Genomic DNA, 20,112 nt, shown 5'->3' with positions numbered 1-20,112 from the left:
AGACAGGCTAGAATAAGTTTGTTCAAAACTTCAACACAGACAAGTACCAAGGGTGTCTGAAATTTGTACTTCAAAAGAGCACTATACTGATTAATTAATTAATTAATTAATTATATATATATATATATATATATATATATAAACAAATGTAAGAGAAATCCGTGTACTGTTAGTAGAGCAATGGACTTCTTTTTTTTATAAATCATAAAAGAAAAGAGGAGAATTGAATAAAATCCAAAAAGCATGTAACTAATTTTCTTCATTATTTATTCCACCAAAAAAAATGTTATAACATCTCTAATACAAATTCAATGACTTCCTTATAACAAAAATAATATTTGAACATTAATTCTTTATACTTTCAATCTTTTAAATTTACTTTAAAATTGAAGATTTATTACACAAAAAAGGTTTCAATCTTAAGAAAGTATGTTTCTCGAAACTCACTAAACATTGTTTCATATATAAGGAAAACATAGAAGGAAAACATGGAAAAAAAATCCCATTGAAAATGTCCTTAAAAGTATACCAATTAATGGCAATATTACCTGTTTCATATATAAGGAAAACATAGAAGGAAAACATGGAAAAAAAAATCCCATTGAAAATGTCCTTAAAAGTATACCAATTAATGGCAATATTACCTGTTTTGCTATATCAGAAGAAGATCCTGAAAATGATCACTCTCCATTTTAAAGAGAGGATGTCCATTTTATTCAATTTGCCATGTTCTTGTCCTTATCTATCATACATTGTGACAAAAACTGTAAGTTCGAAAAGATAGTACTGAATACAGAAGCTTAACCAAAGGTCACAGAATTTTGTTCCAATATTTGCACATGAGCAAAATTTGGTTACAGTAAACTAGTCATCCCAGTTACCTTCACTCTTGCTAGAAAACTCAGGAATTCGTGGCATGAGATGAAGCAATTCTGTGAGCATCCGAGTTATGAAAAAGTGCATTTTTTGGGAGATTTTATGCAGAAGAACTGAGAGCTCGTTCTATTTCCTCCAATGATCGACCCTTTGTTTCCACAACATTACCAGCTATGTATAAAACAGCAAGAACACAGACAGCAGAGAAACCCAAGTAAACGGAGCTGATACCAAACTTGTTTACAACACTCAAGAAGTAGAGACCGATCACAAAGTTGGAGATCTGTTAAGACCAAATATATTCATAGTTTCAGTGTCAAATTACTAATTAGGAAACTAATAAAACCAGTATTGCAATAAATAAAAAACAAGAAAAAAATTAGGTGAATTTCTTTATAAATTCTCTTATTGGTTTTCTAAAGTTTTAATTTTTAACTTTAGGGAATCAGATAATATTAGCTTATGAAGAAACTTCTGGGTACCCATCAAACTTTTTAAACACACTTTATATCTACTATTTTAGCCTTCAATCTCTCGGTTTCTATACAAATACAAAAATTATTTTTTATAATGACCAAAATACCTCTAAAAGTGGGTTGTCAACGGCTGTAAGTGGTGTCAAAAAAAACATTTTCCTATTTTTATCTTCTGTAAGTGCTTCCAGATATCTCAGTGCAAACAAAGCCTAAGTATATAATACCAGCATAAATCATAACTAGATATACGTCATTTACTCAGAACGGTCCAAGAAACTTCTGGAGCCAAATATTGGATAAGGGAGATTCTTTAACCATAGCATTCTGAAAATCATGTGAAAGTAAAAAGAGTGTTTTATTTGTTTAGTTATGTTTGGTTAGGCCACAAGCAGCTACATTTTCACACTACAAAAATTTTAGTTCCTTGGTATAATTTCAAAATTTTATGGCAAGATAAAGGCATTAACCACAAGTAAAATACTAGATTCCACAGTGAAGTTACCCACCCAATGCGTGCCTAAGGACAAAGAAACTGCTTTTGCTCTAATTCTGGAAGCAAAAATCTCCGGTAGAAGAAGGGCAGGCACAGGTCCAGCACCAAGAGAGAAGGATAGGACATAGCTGGTTAAGATTCATAGATGATAGAGTCATCAGAAATGAAAAGCTTAATTAATAGAAGAACCTACAAGTTCATTGAAGTTTTAAGTCTTTCAGTGACTGGAATCACTATCGTCTAAAATATTAAATGACTTACAGAACAGTCCCAAGGACAGCAAGGGTGCCAGAGTATGGTGCAAGAACCTTCCAAGTAAAAGACAGAGAAAGAAGCAACATAGAAGCAGCCTGGGACAGACATTAAAAAAACAGTCAATTAAATGAACGAAAAATTCAGCATAATTTATTCCACATCTCTCGGTAAGTAAAATAAATTATAAAACATCAGAAATTGGTAACTAATTTAGAGACTAATTCAGAAGTCAATTATAATTTTTTATTCATAATAGAGACTATTTTAGAAACTAATAATCTTTAATTTAAAAATTGGTATCTAAATTGATCATTATAGTGACTAATTATTTTTTGTTTCTAAAATTGGTTATTATTTGGACACTTTTTTGTAGTGAATAAACCCAATAGAATCAACAAGACATACTTACCACTGACCAACTTGGATTGAAATGATATTTACAAATTGCAATCAATCACCACACAGATCAATAAAAGCTAAAGGTACAATAAGAAAGTATGTGGAGGACGAGGAAGAGACTAGTCATACACACTAAAGGAAATCAACATACTAGAGTGGGATCAATACATTTGTTCTTCTGAAGAGGCATTTCTGGTATAATGTGTACTGATAAGTCGGTGTTACTTGTATTCATGTTTTGCCATGTAGAAGTTTCAATATGACTACTGAGAATGCGATCATACCAAGTTCCTTAGAAGATCTCTGCCCTCTCAATTCCCACCCCATGCAAGTTCACTCTAAGTCTGGGACAGTTCAACCTAGAATTAACCCATCACTTCTCCTAGCTCATATGGAACTAAAGGGTGTCAAAGAAACTGCTTTGTGGGATCCAAAGTGGTTTGCTGTTAGCTATGCAAAAAGAGTTTCTTGCTCTTCATCACAAGGGGATCTGGTCCTTAGTTCCTCTTCCTCCTTATAGACATGAATTGGCTGTAAACGGGTGTTTCATGTTAGTGAAAACCCTCATGATACTGTTCATAAGAACAAATCCCGGTTAGGGGAAAAAGGTTTTCAATCAACATGGCTTTGACTTCAATGAAACCTTTTCTCCAATTAACAAACCCGTCTCCATCTACATAATATTAACCCTTGCTTTTTTTACTTATAAGAATTTTCTTTTTCTTAGGTCCAAGCTCAACGGAGTAGCCTACCATCTCATCCACCTTGAGCTTACAAGGGGTGTTAGAGATATACTTTTCTCTGACCTTGTAATATCTAGTTCGTTAAGTTTCTATTTGTTTGTTACATCTAAACAGCTGCCAGATAGTAGTTTGCTAGTTGGTTACAACTGAAGAGCTGTCAGTTAGTGGTTTGTTAGTTGGTTACAACTGAACAGCTATCAGTTAGTGACGATACTCTGCTTTTATACACATTGATTAACTGTAACAGAAGCTCACTATCTTTTGTACATTTTCATATCTAATCAACCCTGCATTATGTCACTGTACTCATGGAAGATATACTTCCTTCGCTCTGAACATGTTTAGCTAGGTAAGGCATTAGGCCCTCAAAAAATAACATTTGACAATTTTACTTCTGATGTTTCAAGCATATCAAGAATATATCATGTAATGTCTAACATTTTTTAGCTGTTTCTAAAACAGTTGTGTGATGGAAGTAAATATTACCATCCCACTAAAGCTTATGATAAGAAGACTTTTCCTTCCTTGTTTGTCCATTAAGGAGGAAGCGATAGCAGTTCCTGCAACAAATAAAACATAAATCAAAATCGATAATTTGCTTGCACAACATGTACAATAACCTTTTTTTTTTATTGAATTTTATGATTAAATAATACTAACCAAAAACATTTGATGCACCAACCAAGGCACTTGCTGCAACATCAGACGCAATTCCAGCACTACGGAAAACAGAAGTTGAATAATACACTACAGCATTTATTCCAGCCAGCTGCTGGAACAAGAAAAGTGCTGCCCCAACACTGACAACTGCAACAAGGCACATTTTAAGGAAGTGCTATATTATTCCATATAAGAATGCATATAGTAAACTAAAAAGTTAGTTGGCCAGTGCAATTAAAACATAAACCACGATAGTAAAAGTTCCTCTGTTGTGATGAATTGTATGTTCAATCATATTTGTGAATCCTTTATTTATAATTGTTAGATATTGTTTAGATATTGTTCTTTATTCAAAAAAATAATCATTCACTTAAGATTAACAAGAGACAAAATATATTTTGGAGGGCTTTAAAGGACCCATCTTATGGTCTTCTATTTATAATGATAACGACCTGATACAATAGGGAGATGAAAGATCAAAGGGTTGTCCTAGACTGCTAGGGACAGAACTAGGTACAGTTGGAAGAGGTTTCCCAACACACTACTCCCTACTTTAGACTCAACGATTACACTAGCCTACATAGATTTAATGATTAGTCCAACACATTCAAAGTATAAAATATATAGGGAAACCTAATTAAAGGCTAATAATAGTAAATATTCCTAACTATCAGCTATACAGACTTCAATAATTACTAAGATAAAATCATATTTTTTACACTCTGTTAGATATTGTTTAAATATTCTTTGATATTATTAAGATATTGTTAATCACAATATCAAACAATATCTTCTATTTACTATATTTATTTTCAGTTACTCTTTTTAATTGTACCTCTCTCTATTATAAATAGATTACCCTATGTGTGATTTATACACAAGGGAGATTAATCTCAAACCCTATTTTCTTTCTTCTCAACATGGTATCTAGAGCTTAAGGTATCAACATTTTTTTCGTCGCCTATGTCGTTGCAACCGCTGCCGCCACTGCCGTCATCACTGTTGCCGCCTCCACCGCCGGAGCCGCCGCCACCGCCAGATCTGCCGCCACCGGAGTGTCGGTTCAGACCGGCAACCATATGGTTTTGGCCCCGGCCAGGCGACCTCAACGCCGCTAGAATCGTCGCCATGGGAGCAGCAATGCTCCATTCACAGCCGCACCTCTTCCAGTTCCTCCATGGCGTCTTCCGCTGCCTCTTCCAATTCTGAAATCTCTTCAGGTGTGTTTGACCCATCCATCTACACTAACTATGTTAATGTACACTTATCCATTGACAAGTTAACTGGCCCTAATTATGCCACATGGTCATCAGACATCTGATTATGGCTTAAGAGTTAGAGATATCTTGATCATCTTGCCCCGAAAGCACCTACTCTCACTCTTGTTGAGGACGACCATTGGGAAACCATTGATGCTCAATTATGTGTGGTTCTCAAGGGTACTCTTGATCCTTCGTTAAAGCAACTATTTCGTTCCTACGAAACATGTGCTCAAATCTGGGAGCATGCCAAGTTATTATACACCAATGCTACTCAACGTCTCTATGGTGTCTGTTCTAAATTTGCAGATCTTATTTCCTTTAAACATCAAGGCTCTATGACAGATTATATGGGAAAAATTCATGCTCTTTTTCATGAGTTCAATGAGTTATAGCCTCCTTCCCCCGACCCTGCCACGGAGATCGAGCAACGCTCAAAGTTCTTCATGATTGAAACATTACACGGGCTTGCTAATAAATATTCACATATTCGTGATCAAATTTTGGGTTCTCCGGTTGTCCCCACCTTGACTTCAACCTGCTCTACTCTTTTGCGTGTACCTGAACAACCCAACACTGATACACCTGCTTCTGTTTATGATTTTTCTGCATTGGCATCTCACCGTGATGACCGGACTCTCCCTCACAAACAGGGAAAAGGGCGTCCTAAGTGTGAACATTGTGGCAAGCTCGGTCACAAGATTGACAAGTGTTATACATTACATGAGTGTGAACATTGTGGCAAGCCAAGTAACAGGATTGACAGGTGTTATGCATTGCATGGTCGTCCTCCTCGCTCTGCTGCAGCTGTTCACACCAACCTTTCCCCACCTACGTCTACTGGGGATCCTCCTTCTTCTGTTTCATCCGATACACCTGCTATATTCAACCAATTTCTCAAATGGTATAAGGATCAACAGTCTTCTAGTTCCACTGCATTTGTTGCTCACACAAGTACATCTTTTATTGGTCTAACTCGATCTTCTTCTCTTGGTCTTTAGGTTTTTTATTCAAGAGCCACTGATCATATTACTGGTAACAAATCTTTGTTCTCTTCTTTATCCTCTCCTAATCCTTTACCTTTTGTTACACTGGCTGATGTTTCTAGAGTCTCATCTCATGTTATTGGCACTGTTAAACTTTTCCCTTCTTAAACCATTGATAATGTTTCTAATGTCCCTGGGTCTTCTTTTAACATGTTGTCCATCAGTCGTCTAACTCGTTCTCTTGATTGTGTTGTTTCTCTTACCAACAATTTTGTGATTTTACAAGACCGAAGTTTGATACAGGTGATTGGTACAGGATGTGAGTCTCATGGTCTTTATCATCTTCGTCCCTCTACACACATTGGTGCAGTTATGGAGTCTCCCTCTCTTCTTCATGCTCAATTAGGTCATTCAAGCCTTGCCAAGTTACAACAACTTGTCCCTGCCTAGTCCACATTATCTCGTTTGGTGTGTGAGTCGTGTCAATTAGGCAAGCATAGTCGTACTTCCTTTCCTCGTAGTGTCACATGTGATGCTTCGTTCCCTTTTGCCTTGGTTCATTCTGACATTTGGGGTCCTAGCCGCATTAAGTCTACTTTAGGTTTTCAATACTTTGTTACTTTCATTGATGATTATTCCAGATGTACTTGGTTATTTTTAATGAAACATCATTCGGAATTATTTCATATCTTTCAATCTTTTTTTAATGAAATTAAAACTCAGTTCGGTGTTTCTATTAGAGTTTTGCACAATGATAATGGCTGTGAATATCTTTCTCATTCTTTTAAACAATTTATGGCTTCTTACGGTATTTTGTATCAAACTTCTTGTGCTTACACCCTTCAACAAAATGGTGTAGCTGAACGTAAAAATAGACATCTTATTGAAACAACTCGCACTCTTTTAATTAATGGAGAGGTTCCTGAACATTTTCGGGTAATGTTATTCTTACTGCCTGTTATCTCATTAATCGCATGCCTTCTTCGGTTTTAAAGAATAACATACCTCATTCCATTTTATTCCCTCATGAACCTCTTCATCCCTTACCTCTAAGAGTTTTCGGGTCTACATATTTTGTTCATAATTTCAGTTCTGGTCTTGACAAGCTTTCTCCTAGATCACATAAGTGTGTTTTCTTAGGATTTACAAGATCACAAAAAGGATACAAATGTTTTTCTCCTTTTCTTAACCATTATTTTGTGTCTGCACAACCTTTGATGAGTTCTCCCTTTATTTTAAGAGTCAATCTTCATTTCTGACTCCATCCAATCCTGACAACTCTCCTAGCACCTTTAATGTTCCTATTGTTTGTGACCCTCTTACTGTGTCTTCTTCACCATCAGTTCCTGCTCCACAGTCAGCTTCAGGTTTATAGTCGCTGAAACCGATCACAACCACCACCATGTGACACTTATGTCTGACCTTCCTATTGCCCTTCAAAAAGATTTGTTGCTCAGGGAGAGTCTTCTGGGATGATATGTCGTCTTTACAAATATGGCCTAAAACAATCTCCTAGAACCTGGTTTGGAAAGTTTAGCAATCTTGTTCAACAATTTGGTATGACTCGGTGTGAAGTAGATCATTTTGTATTTTATCGACACTCGAGTGCTGGATGTATTTACTTGATAGTATTTGTTGATGACATCATTCTTACAGGGAGTAAGAACCATGACATCTCTCAGTTGAAACATCCCTGTCACCATTTTCAGACCAAAGATCTTGGCAAACTCAAATATTTCTTGGGTATTGAGATGGCACAGTCCAATGATGGTATTGTTATATCTCAGAGAAAGTATGCCATGTATATTCTGGAGGAAACTGGGTTGGCTCAAGCAATTGCTTAGAGAGTTACAATTTGGAGATGTTACTCAAATGACACTTGTGTGTGACAATCAGGTTGCTCTTCATATTAGCTCTAATCTTATCTTTCATGAGAGGACCAAACACATTGAGCTTGATTGTTATTTCATTCGGGAAAGATCGTGTCTGGAGACATCAAGACTAGAGTTTGTTAACTCAAGTGATCAGTTAGCAGATATTTTTACTAAGTCTTTACGGGGCCTAGAATTGATTATATTTGTAAAAAGCTTGGCACATATGAGTTGTATGCTTCAACTTGAGGGGGAGTGTTAGATATTGTTTGATATTATTAAGATATTGTTAGATATTGTTAATCACAATATCAAACAATATCTTCTATTTACTCTATTTATTTTCAGTTACTCTTTTTAATTGTACCTCTCGCTATTATAAATAGATTACCCTATGTCTGGTTTATACACAAAGCAGAGTAATCTCAAACCCTATTTTCTTTCTTCTCAACACACTCCCCTCAAGCTCGAGCATATGTTTTTCACCTCTTGCTCCTTCAATAAATCAAGTTCCCACCAATGAGAAGACAATATTAGAAATGACAGCATATCTGAAGGCTATCTTGTCCCGTCAACATCTGATTGCCTTCTCATATATTAGACCGCAACTAGGTACGATCTTGATGTATTGAAGAATGTATATCACAACCAATGTTGTCAAACCTGAGGATCGTAAGGGGATCGGAAACAAAATGAAAACTCGTAACTCAAGCATCGTAACTCAACTTGTATGAGTTACGAATAGATAAAAAATTATATTCATAAATAGGTACATCATTAAAAATAATATAAATGATAAAAATAACTCATTAATAATTCATAAAATGGGTTCATAATTATTAAAATTGATTCATAATAACAATCAATCATACAAGTCTCTTTCAGAATGTCTAAAGCATACTTCCAATGGGAAATGACAATGCCAAACGAGGATTGTGCAACTTTGATGCCAATAAAGTACTAAAGTGGAACTAAGTCCTTGGTCAGAAATTAATTCTGAAGGTGAGACTTTTGTAGAAGAATACTATCAAGTTATTGTTAGTGGATAACAATCTCATCAACATATACAACAAGATAATACATATGTGAAATAGAGAATGAAGTTAAAAAACTGAGTCATTAACATCACAAGTCATAACAAACTCAAATAAAACCAAATTGAAATGGTTGAACCAAGCATGGGAAGATTGCTTCAAGTCTAAGAGTGAGCAGTGAAGCCTACAAAGAAGTCACAAGTCAAAGACTACAAAATCGGACAGTTAACCCATTAAAGGAATTTTTGAAGTCCAACTGGTAAAAAGGTCAATGGTAAATGGCAACATGGCAAAAAACAAAAGCTAACAAAGATGATTTTGGCCACAAGTGAAGAAGTACCACCACAATCTAGGCCACAAATTTGAGTATAACCCTCATTCACCAAATAAGCTTTCTAGCGATCAATTGTGGTTTTGTTGGGAGGCAACTCCCATGTGTTGCTAGCATCCAAAAGTAGCCATCATTGCCAACATATTGCTAATTGTGGTCAGCCATGGCTTCACATGTAGACTTAGGTATAGAAATAGAGTCCAAAGAATAGATAAAAGAAAAATAGGAAAGAGATAAATGTCCACAGCTTAGAGTAAAGACATAAAGGGTTAGGATTATGAACGAATTGTGGTCAGCCATGACTTCACCTGTAGACTTAGGTATAGAAATAGAGTCCAAAGAATAGATAAAAGAAAAATAGGAGAGATAAATGTCCACAGCTTAGAGTAAAGACATAAAGGGTTAGGATTATGAACGAATTGAATATCTTTGTGAATATTGCAATGGGAGATTCAGGTGTAAGCGACGTTTGTGGAAGAGCAGTTGAAGCAAGAGATGATGTTAGAGGATTAGTGAGTGGCACTTCTAATGGTGCCCATATTTGTTGGTGCTATGTGACAAGTTGAGGAGTAGGAGCTATTGCAGACGTTGGGACAATAGGTAGGGAAGAAAGGAGTAGATACCGTTGTAATTAAGGAAAGAAACATCAATATAGGGAAACCTAATAATGCCTGATAATGAAGAATATTCCAAATTATCAATTGTACATATTTTTCTAAACATTAAAGATTAAATCATATCTTTTATAAATAGTATTTTCATTAAATAATAATTCTTCACACAAATATATCAGATTAAATAATAATTCTTCATACAAATATAAGAAGGGCCTCAAGGAAATAAAAAATCGAAGGGAAGTCTAAGGGTTATCAGGTCTGATCAATGTAGTTTACATTGAAACAAGATAATGGATTTGCACGAAGCATCATGCTGGACAAAATTATTTTTACATTGAGCTTCCTTTACACCAAGTTTAAAGAAAAAAAATTTCTATGAAATGGCCTTCAAGATATGTAGGTCAGAATTATCAGTTTCGGTCAAGTGTTATCAAAACTAGAATCAATTGGAACTGAATTTTAGGATACCTTTCCAATATCGGCTACTAAACAGATCAAACCACCCTGCTTCAGGTTCAGATGAACCTTGAGATGCTGTTGATAAGTCTAGCATAACTGTAGCAACTCTTTCTTTTCCGTAAAGTGTTTTAATAGCCTTTTCAGCTTCAGCGAGTTTTCCTTGCTGTAAAATAATACATGGAATTTTCTCAGAAAACCTACAATAAAATTACTGCATTAAACTCTTGACAAATACATATTAGTTATCTATGTATGTATTATGTTGGCTTCTAAACCAAAATATTAGTTCACAACACTTAAGTTTCAATTCAGTTTAAGCATTAAGGAAACTGATAGTGCTTTTAAGCCTCCAAGTATATCTTAACATACATACAAGACACATCATTTATATACAATATGTATGATTTGTAGGATTATGTTGGAAAGTGAATCTGCCTTGACTGCAATCAGTCCTAGCTTGTGGTAATTGTGTCCTCTTTGGAGATTACCTACATCGCAGCCCCCAGAGGGTGTCTAGCTTTGGAGCCTGAATACTTCAAAAATGGAAAAGTATATATACTTTTTGTAGTACCCTTGGATACTTATATTCCTCATATGTGTATTTGAAAAGTATCCAACACTCATTTACCTAATTCTTTTAACATTTTTTTAGAAGATATTTCTTGGATACTTATAGAAGGCTTCCGAATAAGTATTTGAAGTATCCAATTTTTTTAATTTTTTTCTAAGAATTGGCTTGGATACTTGATGAACGCATTTTATGCACACTTTTAGCATGGTTAATTGGATTGTTTACCACTTTTTTAGTGCACAATTTTAGCCTAGTTTTGGTAAATGAATCATAAAAGAGGGATTAGTCAGAAATGACCATAATTATATATATATTTTATATTGATTAATCTTCTTTAATAGGTGGATGAAGACATAAACCTAGGCAAAGAGCTTTCAAAACAAGAAGAATTCCCTCAGCTCAGATCAACAAAGTTACAAATAACTTTTTTAACTGCCATTTGCCCAGCGCAATGACAGATCTAAGGACCAATCCCCTCAACGAATTACACTTAGCTGAGTGAATTTATGCAGATCTGGAAAAAATTGAGTGGGCTTCCTCCATGGGCCGTGTATGAATTTTGTAGCATTGAACACTATATATATATATATATATATATATATATATATGTGTGTGTGTGTGTGTGTGTGTGTGTGTGTAGTCACTTTAGAGGGAGACTCTTTAGTCAGTTCATCTAGTTTTCATTTTCTTTAAACACTTTTCAAATTTTGCCTTTTAGAATTACGAGTTTCTCTCCATTTTCTATCTTTCTTAACAAGCTTTCTTCTACATTTGGAGTATTCACAGATTCAACAAATTAATTCAGTTCTAGATTTCCAATTTCTAATCAATTTGTTTTTCTCTACAGGCTACCCATTTGAAACCGTAAAATAAACTGAGATCTCAACTAGTTTGGCATCCCAAAGCTCAATAATCACTTGCTGTCAAGATGAATAAATTATTATTAAAAAGGAAACAAAAAAGAAGAACAATATAGGAGGACCAAACCAATTATTCTCTTTATTCTCCTTACTTCCAATCATGCAAGTTAATTTTCTCCACTTTATTGTTTTTTTTATGGCTTTCTAGACTTCTAGGTTAATGTTCTGATCTGATTCTTGATTCATTGGCTGAGATTTGGTTTTCTATAGCTCTAACTGTTCAGATTTCAATGTTCTTGAAGTGTAATTGATTTTGTTTGGGGAAACTCTTTCAGTTACACTATTTTCTCTTTTTTTCAAATGAATTCATATCTCTAATTTTAATTGAATGCAATGGATCAATTACTATTAGCTATTTGAAATATGAATGTTTAGGAATTCATATAAGTACTGTTTTGTGGTTCCAAATAGTCCTAGGATTCATTGATACACAATGAACTAAGAAGAAAAATGGAGAATTAACCATTGGTTTCCTAGATTTTAGAATAATCAAAACTCAAAAAAATCCCCCAACATAATTCTAAAATTGAAATTGAGAATGAGACTAAATACCAATGCTCCTTGTGAATACAATCTAGGTTAATTCTTAGCACTATATTAATTGTAGAATCTTATTTGATGCACTTAAGCAACTAGAGTGATCATCAATACTTCCAAATTGTAAGCATGTCTTAAAGTTGCTTGAGCAACCATATTCTTCCTCATGCTCTGAAACGAATTGGAGTGAATACTCCTTCATTCGTTCTTTGAAGAGAATAAAAATAGATCCAAAAGGGTTGAATATTTGGTTTATGTACATTACTTCCAACGTATGTCTAGAAAGGATGAGAGGTATTACTGTATAAAAGCCAGGAGACCAGGTTGCGGGACATTACTGGAGATATATTCACATATAATGCTTTTGAGCTTCTTGAATTGGTGTCTTGTGAACCAAATTAAGAAACTATGTTTGTGAATTGTAGGTCTATAGATTAAATACTTGTTTTTAGTTCTACTGAACATATTTTGTTTGATGCAGCTACCCTAGACAGGTTATCATATAGCAAGAAACTATATCCTTTTTGTTATGACCCCAAATGCCTTATTGTAAATTGCGATAATCATAGATATGAATTGATGATAAAAAATCAATGTCACTTTTTGTATCAATATTTTCACCCATATAAAATATCTAATAATTGTATTTTAACATATTCCAAATGTTCCTACATTTCAAAAAATTGTGGTCTCCACATCTGTGCCGTAACATACTCATGCCATATTAAGTATCCAAACTTCAGGGGTGTTTAGTCTCAGTCGAGAAGTGGACAAAATAGAACTTAAAAATTTGGACAACCCACACTTTATAAGCTAATTCGTAAGATTCAGTCAGATTTATAAAACAAATATTTGACAAAATAAAAAAATGTTGATGTGTCTAAAAGTATTTTTTACAGTAGTTTAACATTCATTATGAATTTAAATCTGACCAAAGATAGTACAGAAGTGCATGAAAACCTGAAAAAGCCAGCGCGGACTTTCTGGAGAAATTGCCATTCCTAGTGCTAACAGAACAGATGGAACTACTGCGATGCCAAACATTGTCCGCCACCTGATAAAATATAATTAAAAAATCAAATGACCTAGAGGAAGTAGAAAACTAACCAGCAAATGTGTCTGGATCCCCCAAGAAGTAAATATATTGTAAACCAAGAAGACTTCATGGAAATATGAATTTAACCTCAAAACTAACACAATCAAATTAACCAGGAAGAATTATTTTCGAAAAGAAAGAAATATGTGCAAAGGTGTAAAACTTTCAGTGAATCCATACATATTGGGTCCAAGCTATTACTTCTATAATGTGAAAATATCAAGCCTAATTTCAAATATTGATAAAAATTAGGCCGTAAAATTGGATTAAATAGATTTTTTGTGCATCAAGTTGAAGTCTTCATTATCCTTCATTGTAGTGTCAGATTTCAATATCTAAAGTATGAATCTGCAACTGCACTTTTATCACAAAGCACATGTTCGCAAACCACCACTAATGATGGGACTTCATATTTCTGTTAGGGGAATTGATTAGCATAACATTCGCTATTAGTTGGAGTAGATTGAAAAATATTGCAGAATATTTGATATCAATTGGTGTAAACTGCAGAATATCTGTCATTATTGGTGCAAATTTGTTGGTTACAAGTCTTGTACAGCTATAATTATGTAATTATCTCCACAATTAGTTAGGAGATCTGCAAGATAGCATTTATAATAGTAAGTTTTAGGGCTAAAAATCAGATTGTATCATTACTATTTAAGTGGGGATGGGGTGTGTAAGTTTTCACCAAACCTCTTTCTGAACTGCTTATTTCTCCAGAGAAGAACACAGACTTGTGTTCTGCATCTTTTCTAAGTCGAATGTTCTAAACTAAGGAAATCAAACTACTAGAAAATAACTCCCAATGTTTAGCTCCAACAAAATCCCCGACATTCAATTCTTATTGAGAAAATACTTGGGATATAGATACGGACAGAAAATCTTAACAAATTTCTCTCTTCTATGAGCATATTTCCTTCTATCACTGATTTATTCCCAACAAAAAATTATCTTTACTTTCTTCTAGCATTTTACCATCTATATATGATATTAATCACAAGAAGAAATAAACAGCTCAAAAAGAATAAGATGAAAACTTACGCACCCTATCCCCACTTAAAAGAGGAAAAAAGCAGTAAAGTGAAACAAGGCAATACCATAAAGGGTTTCTAGCCAGAGGCAGTCCAGCTACCAGTGCCACAAGAATTCCAATACATATAAAAAGTTGATTAACAGAACCTAGTGCACCACGGACTTCGGTTGGTGAAATCTGCCCATAAGAAGGATATGTAGATAGACACCTTATTATCTTATTTAGACATGATAACAAAGATAAGAATAGTTAAAAAAGCACCTCAGATATGTATAATGGTACTATAGCAGATGTAACACCAATTCCTACACCAGCAAGTAACCGACCGATGATCATTGGCTGAACACTCTGGGCTGTAGCACTGTAAATTTATCATAGCTTATAATGTCAGATTTCAAAAGTACACACAGATAAAACCTTGTCCTAAATACTAACTGACAGACCTAAGAAATGCTCCAATTGCTAGAGGGATTGCAGCTAATTGAAAAGTCCTAGTTCTTCCAAATTTGTCAGCCAATGATCCGCCAGTAAATGAACCAACAGTGGCACCAGCAAGAAGTGTGCTGACAATCCAGCCTGTTCAGGTATTTTCACTCATGATAATCAAGAGAAAATGATTGATTGGGCATATGCAAGTTAGAACTTCTAAAAAGTTAATAGTAACAGAGTGGGATTTATATGCTGGAACTTTTAATAAAATATTCATTGAAACCTGCTTTCATAGAGCTTATTACAAAGTGATCTACGCCTAACTTGACTGTAAGAAATTAGCTTGTAAGGCAAGGCAAGGATTGAACTCACTTATATGCTGTATTTTTGCACTATCTCTAATCATGTAAGACTTAGGTTTTTCCCGTTAGGTTAATTTTCTGCTTATGTTAACAGTACCATAAGCATGTACACTACAGTCATGAATACTGAAAATCTTCTCTTTATGAGTGCATAATGCAGATAGATATATCGATGCACACTTATATAAAACATGAACCTTGTAGAACAGTATTTTCAATTATTCCAAGATCCTTTGCAAGGTATTCAAGAGCACCATTTACCACCCTACATCAAACACCACATTGTCAGAGTTATCCAACACAAAGATATTATTGAATGAAAAATAGATGCAGTTATATCCTAAACTATTATAGCATAGATAGCAGCAGCAGCACAAAGAAATGACTTGAGGCATTATAGTCCATTAACCCACATACAAATAGGAAGAGGTTGTACATACCCAAGATGGTAGCCAAATAAAATGGCTCCAAGGCAAGCAACACCAACATATGGTAGAACAGTTCCAGAAGATCTGCTTTGAAGGGTAGTTGGTACAACATCCTCAATGTTTCCATCTGCAACTCAATTTACTCGCTATGAGTATCTGTAAGAACATATAAATATATGTAACAGCTAGCAAGTTATCAAATTGCCATTCAAATCTGAATTGTCAAGCTAACTTTTGCATTGTGGATCATAAAATTATATAGAATACTAATAGGCAATGTAAAAATAATTGAAATATATTGTATAAATGGCATATCTTGTCCAATAGGTTTAAACTAGAAATTGATTAAAACATCTTAACTATAAGTCTCACAACAAAATGACAAGTCGCAAGTGAGTGTGTGAAGCTTCTATTTCATAAAACTAAAAATGGAGCTATAGAAAAACCAAATAATTGCATTGAACAAAAAGAAAGAAGAAAAAAAATAAAGTAGGTGCATTCAGTTGTGCTTCATCATTTCCGTACGAGAAATGGTTAAACAAAAGTAAAAAGGAAAATAAGTAATAAAAATACGTAATTTGTACTAATGGTACAGAATCACACTGATTCATTCACATATTGCACAATCCAAAATCAACTGCTATGCATCACATTATATGTATCACTGGCTAGCTGAACCGTACCATATTGAGTGATTCAAATCTCAAATACAAGTGAGATTTACACTGTAAGCTGACAGAATAGCAGAAGTTGTCCTTATATTTTGCAAGTTAGAGACAATTTTTAGCATTAAAACCAAACTGTGTTTTCGAAGGAATCATCATATATGAAACTGCACAAACGAAAGTATAGTAATACCATTCCTAGTAGAGACAATATTAAGGGCCAACAAAAAAAAAGCAACTATAAAACATGAATTCTGCAGTATAATTAGAATTCCCACATGTTCAAATTAAACATTCATGTATGAACTGGATTACAAACCACAAGATTCACATCATTCATCATGCAGATTTCATGTTGGGGAAATCGAGCAACACACTTAACTACCTAAGTCAACAAACATTAGCAACAACAAAAACGACAGCTAACACACATAGACAAGCATAGTCTTGCTAGAAATAAAACATTAATGCAATTCAACAAAAAGCGGCACAGCAAAAACCCAAGTTTTCCAAGAAAACCAAAAGGGTATCATTAAGAAAAACAAAACGTGGTCCATCTACATGAACCAAGTACATTATATACACATCACAGGCAAGACAAATGCAATCCGAAAATGTTTCACAATAGCCAATAAACCAAACAAATCAAAACCATCAGCAATTGGATACAAACCAGAAGCCATAACCCTCACTGATCTGGGCTTAACGGATGACCCAAAAACGCCACCAAAACCAACGCTAGTACCAATTAGCTTTGTTTCCATAGTGGCAGAACCAGGCCTTAACCCGGAAAGATCGATGTTATTCTTTGCCATGGACACTCTGCTACGTCTCAAAACACTCCCATTTCTGAACTCCGTAAAATCCACCAACCCCCTTCGTTTTGGAACCCCCAAAGTGGCTCCTTTAACACCAAAAGTTGATGCATGCATGCTATCTGATAAAAAAAAATTCAAATACCCATTAAATCAAAACATAGAATTTTCGAACAATTATATGTAATAAAACAAAATATATTGGAAATGCTGCGGAGGAATAAGAAAAATGCCACCGCCAATGCAAATGAACTAAGATGGAAGCGTAAAAGAAAATAAAGTAACAGATGGATTACCTTGTAAAAGGGTGACACAGAAAGTAGAAAAGGGTGATGAAAGTTCTGTACTTTAGAGTATTGACGTTCACTACGAAGAGATCAAGCAATTTTTAATTCGGGATTTGCGTTTTCTGAAGGATGGAAGAAAGGAACTTTGAGAAAGAATCCCTTGGGTGTGGAACCAAACACTAAGATGAAGCTGGTGAAGATTTCAACTATTTATGTTTTCTAAAAAATTACTCAGAAAAATTATTCATCCAATTATAGGTAAGCGACAACTCTTCAGAACGTGTTGCTTCGATACATCATCAGATTCAATCTTGATTAATAATTGTGTTTAACATTTAAAGAAGAATTTGATTTCTGACTAATATTAGTTTTAGCCGAATTCAAGTAACATTGTTTCCGGCATGTCTATAATCTCCTATAAAAAAAACTAATATTTTTTTGAAAAAAACAAAACTCATTATATTTATAAGAATTTTTAAAACTGTATTAAGAATAGTTTTTAATAATTACCCATATAAAAAAATTATATTACAATATATCACTGTATCATCAACCTACGTAATGTTTAGTAAAACTTATCATTGTTTATTTTCAAGAAGAAAAAAACAAAACATATACTTCTGATTTTAGTTCATCATGCCAAAAAAATTCAGAAGAATAAACGGGTTGCGAGAAAGAAAAAAGACAAAACAAAAAACAGAGGATTATCTTACGTGTGAATTTTAGGATTAGATTAGCGAATGAGGGGTTGCGTTGGCGTGGTCACGAGAGTGCACGTTCGCGCTACTCTTTCAGCTGAAGCAGTGTCTTTTTTCTCGCGGCGCCTGCATGGATGGACCCAGTAACAACCACTGGACCACAATTTTCTCTGGCTACCGTTTGTTTTTCTTTCATGCATTTTGGCATATTTTCAAAGTATCGTCCTCGTAAAAAGAAATAGTTTAACCTATAATAGATTAGCTCGTTTAAAATATAATCAATTCTTAATGTGTTATATATAATATATATATATATATACATATATTAGCACTTTTACAATTTATTATAAATATATTTTTAACTTTTTTATTATAATTATTATAACAAATAGGCACTAAATAATAAAAATTTATTTAGATTAAAATTACAAATTTTAACATTAGACATTGTTATAAATAAAATTTTTAATAATGAAAATAATTATCATAATTACATATGTTAAAAATAATTTATGATAGAAGTACTTTAAAATCATTATTATTATTAAAAAAGGAAAAAATAATAATAACAGTTGAAAATTGCTGCAAAATTTATTCTTATTTGATAATATATTATCATATTTTAAAGATTAAAAGCTCATACAAAAATCACTAAAAATTTTCTAAAATTTTTTAAAATTTCAAAATATATTTATTAGTTTTTTTTATTAATTTTATAACAAATATTTTAACTATCTGATTTATTTAAAACTATTTTAGAATATAATAATAATAATAATAATAAGTATTTGACGAAGTATTTAGTTAAATGTATTATAAATCAACACACATTATTTACCAATAAAATGTCTACCAAAATATTATCATATGAGTTTACTAAGTCTAGAAATATCACAAAAGTATTTGTCAAAATCAATCTACTATTCTATCAAATATGTCAAATAGCATAAGATTATGTCAAATATGTCCAAGTCTTGAAATATACCAGTATATATATGTTAAACTCCATGAAAATTATTATGATTTTCATCGTTATGTTTGCACTTATTGTTTGCTGTCTTCGTTAGCATAATTAAAACTAATGTAGAAGATATCAAATTATACATGCAATACAAAGTACTTACAAGTACATTACTCGCACAATCAAACATGACATTTCCTTCATTTGGATGTATCCTAACATGACACTTTTTAATGTATTTACATTTTCTTGAGAAGTTGTTAACTTTTCCCTCAAACTAGTATCTTCCTCTTTCAATTGAGAACTTCTAGTTGAAACTTGAGAAATTGTGTCCTACACTACTAAATCTTGTTCTAGACTGAAATGCAACAATGTGAAAAGCTCCATAACTTTACTAACACAATTATTAGATAAGATTTCATTAAAATTAACAATTTAACTTATTTCTTATGTCATTTTCTCATGTAAATGCACAAGAACTTAACAAACTATGAGTAATATTAAAAACTTATACAAAATCATCATAATTCAACAAAGAGTAGCATGATTATTTGAACTATTTTTTACCAACATACATGTTTAACCTTCATAATAACAAGCCTTCTTTATTAAATACTAAATACTTTAGTTGATTTAACTGAACTTATCGCAATACATTTGCTTGTTCATTAACATAAGACCCATTTATTTTCTTATGGGTCTTAATATACATTTTTCCTCGACCTTCACGCTCGAGATTTACTTTATAACACATATGAGCATAAGTCCAATAGAACACTACACAATTTTTTTAATAAACTCAACAATAAAAAAATATATTTACATCTTATGTTGTTTTATAGACAAAA

At 33.4% G+C, this 20,112-nt stretch overlaps 1 protein-coding gene across 1 annotated transcript; it reads right to left on the bottom strand.

The window, feature by feature from the left end:
• Nucleotides 1–668: 668 nt before the first annotated feature.
• Nucleotides 669–17,923, bottom strand: LOC114181916 (plastidic glucose transporter 4-like). Its single transcript, XM_028068589.2, has 14 exons — nucleotides 17,615–17,923; nucleotides 17,177–17,440; nucleotides 15,851–15,965; nucleotides 15,608–15,675; nucleotides 15,063–15,195; nucleotides 14,881–14,980; nucleotides 14,684–14,796; nucleotides 13,448–13,541; nucleotides 10,469–10,622; nucleotides 3,903–4,049; nucleotides 3,729–3,802; nucleotides 2,107–2,195; nucleotides 1,859–1,973; nucleotides 669–1,159 (listed from the first exon to the last, which is right to left on the bottom strand). The coding sequence occupies exons 2-14, from the start codon at nucleotides 17,433–17,435 to the stop codon at nucleotides 977–979; spliced, it is 1,644 nt and encodes a 547-aa protein (XP_027924390.1). The 5' UTR covers nucleotides 17,436–17,440; nucleotides 17,615–17,923; the 3' UTR covers nucleotides 669–976.
• Nucleotides 17,924–20,112: the final 2,189 nt, after the last annotated feature.

Source organism: Vigna unguiculata, chromosome 4 (assembly GCF_037176805.1).
Source record: "Vigna unguiculata cultivar grain cowpea cultivar isolate G323 ecotype 2 chromosome 4, ASM3717680v1, whole genome shotgun sequence".
In the NCBI taxonomy this organism is placed as follows: domain Eukaryota; kingdom Viridiplantae; phylum Streptophyta; class Magnoliopsida; order Fabales; family Fabaceae; genus Vigna; species Vigna unguiculata.
The sequence above is the reverse complement of the archived record's forward strand: the minus strand, read 5'-3'. Positions and strand labels throughout refer to the sequence as shown.

Coding starts and splice junctions, on each gene's coding strand:
- LOC114181916 (XM_028068589.2), bottom strand. CDS start 17,435: ATGCATGCATCAACTTTTGGTGTTAAAGGAGCCACTTTGGGGGTTCCA. Junction 15,676..15,850: donor TTATTTGGCTACCATCTTGG/GTATGTACAACC, acceptor TGTTTGATGTAG/GGTGGTAAATGGTGCTCTTG. Junction 4,050..10,468: donor TAGTAGCCGATATTGGAAAG/GTATCCTAAAAT, acceptor GCCTTGTTGCAG/TTGTCAGTGTTGGGGCAGCA.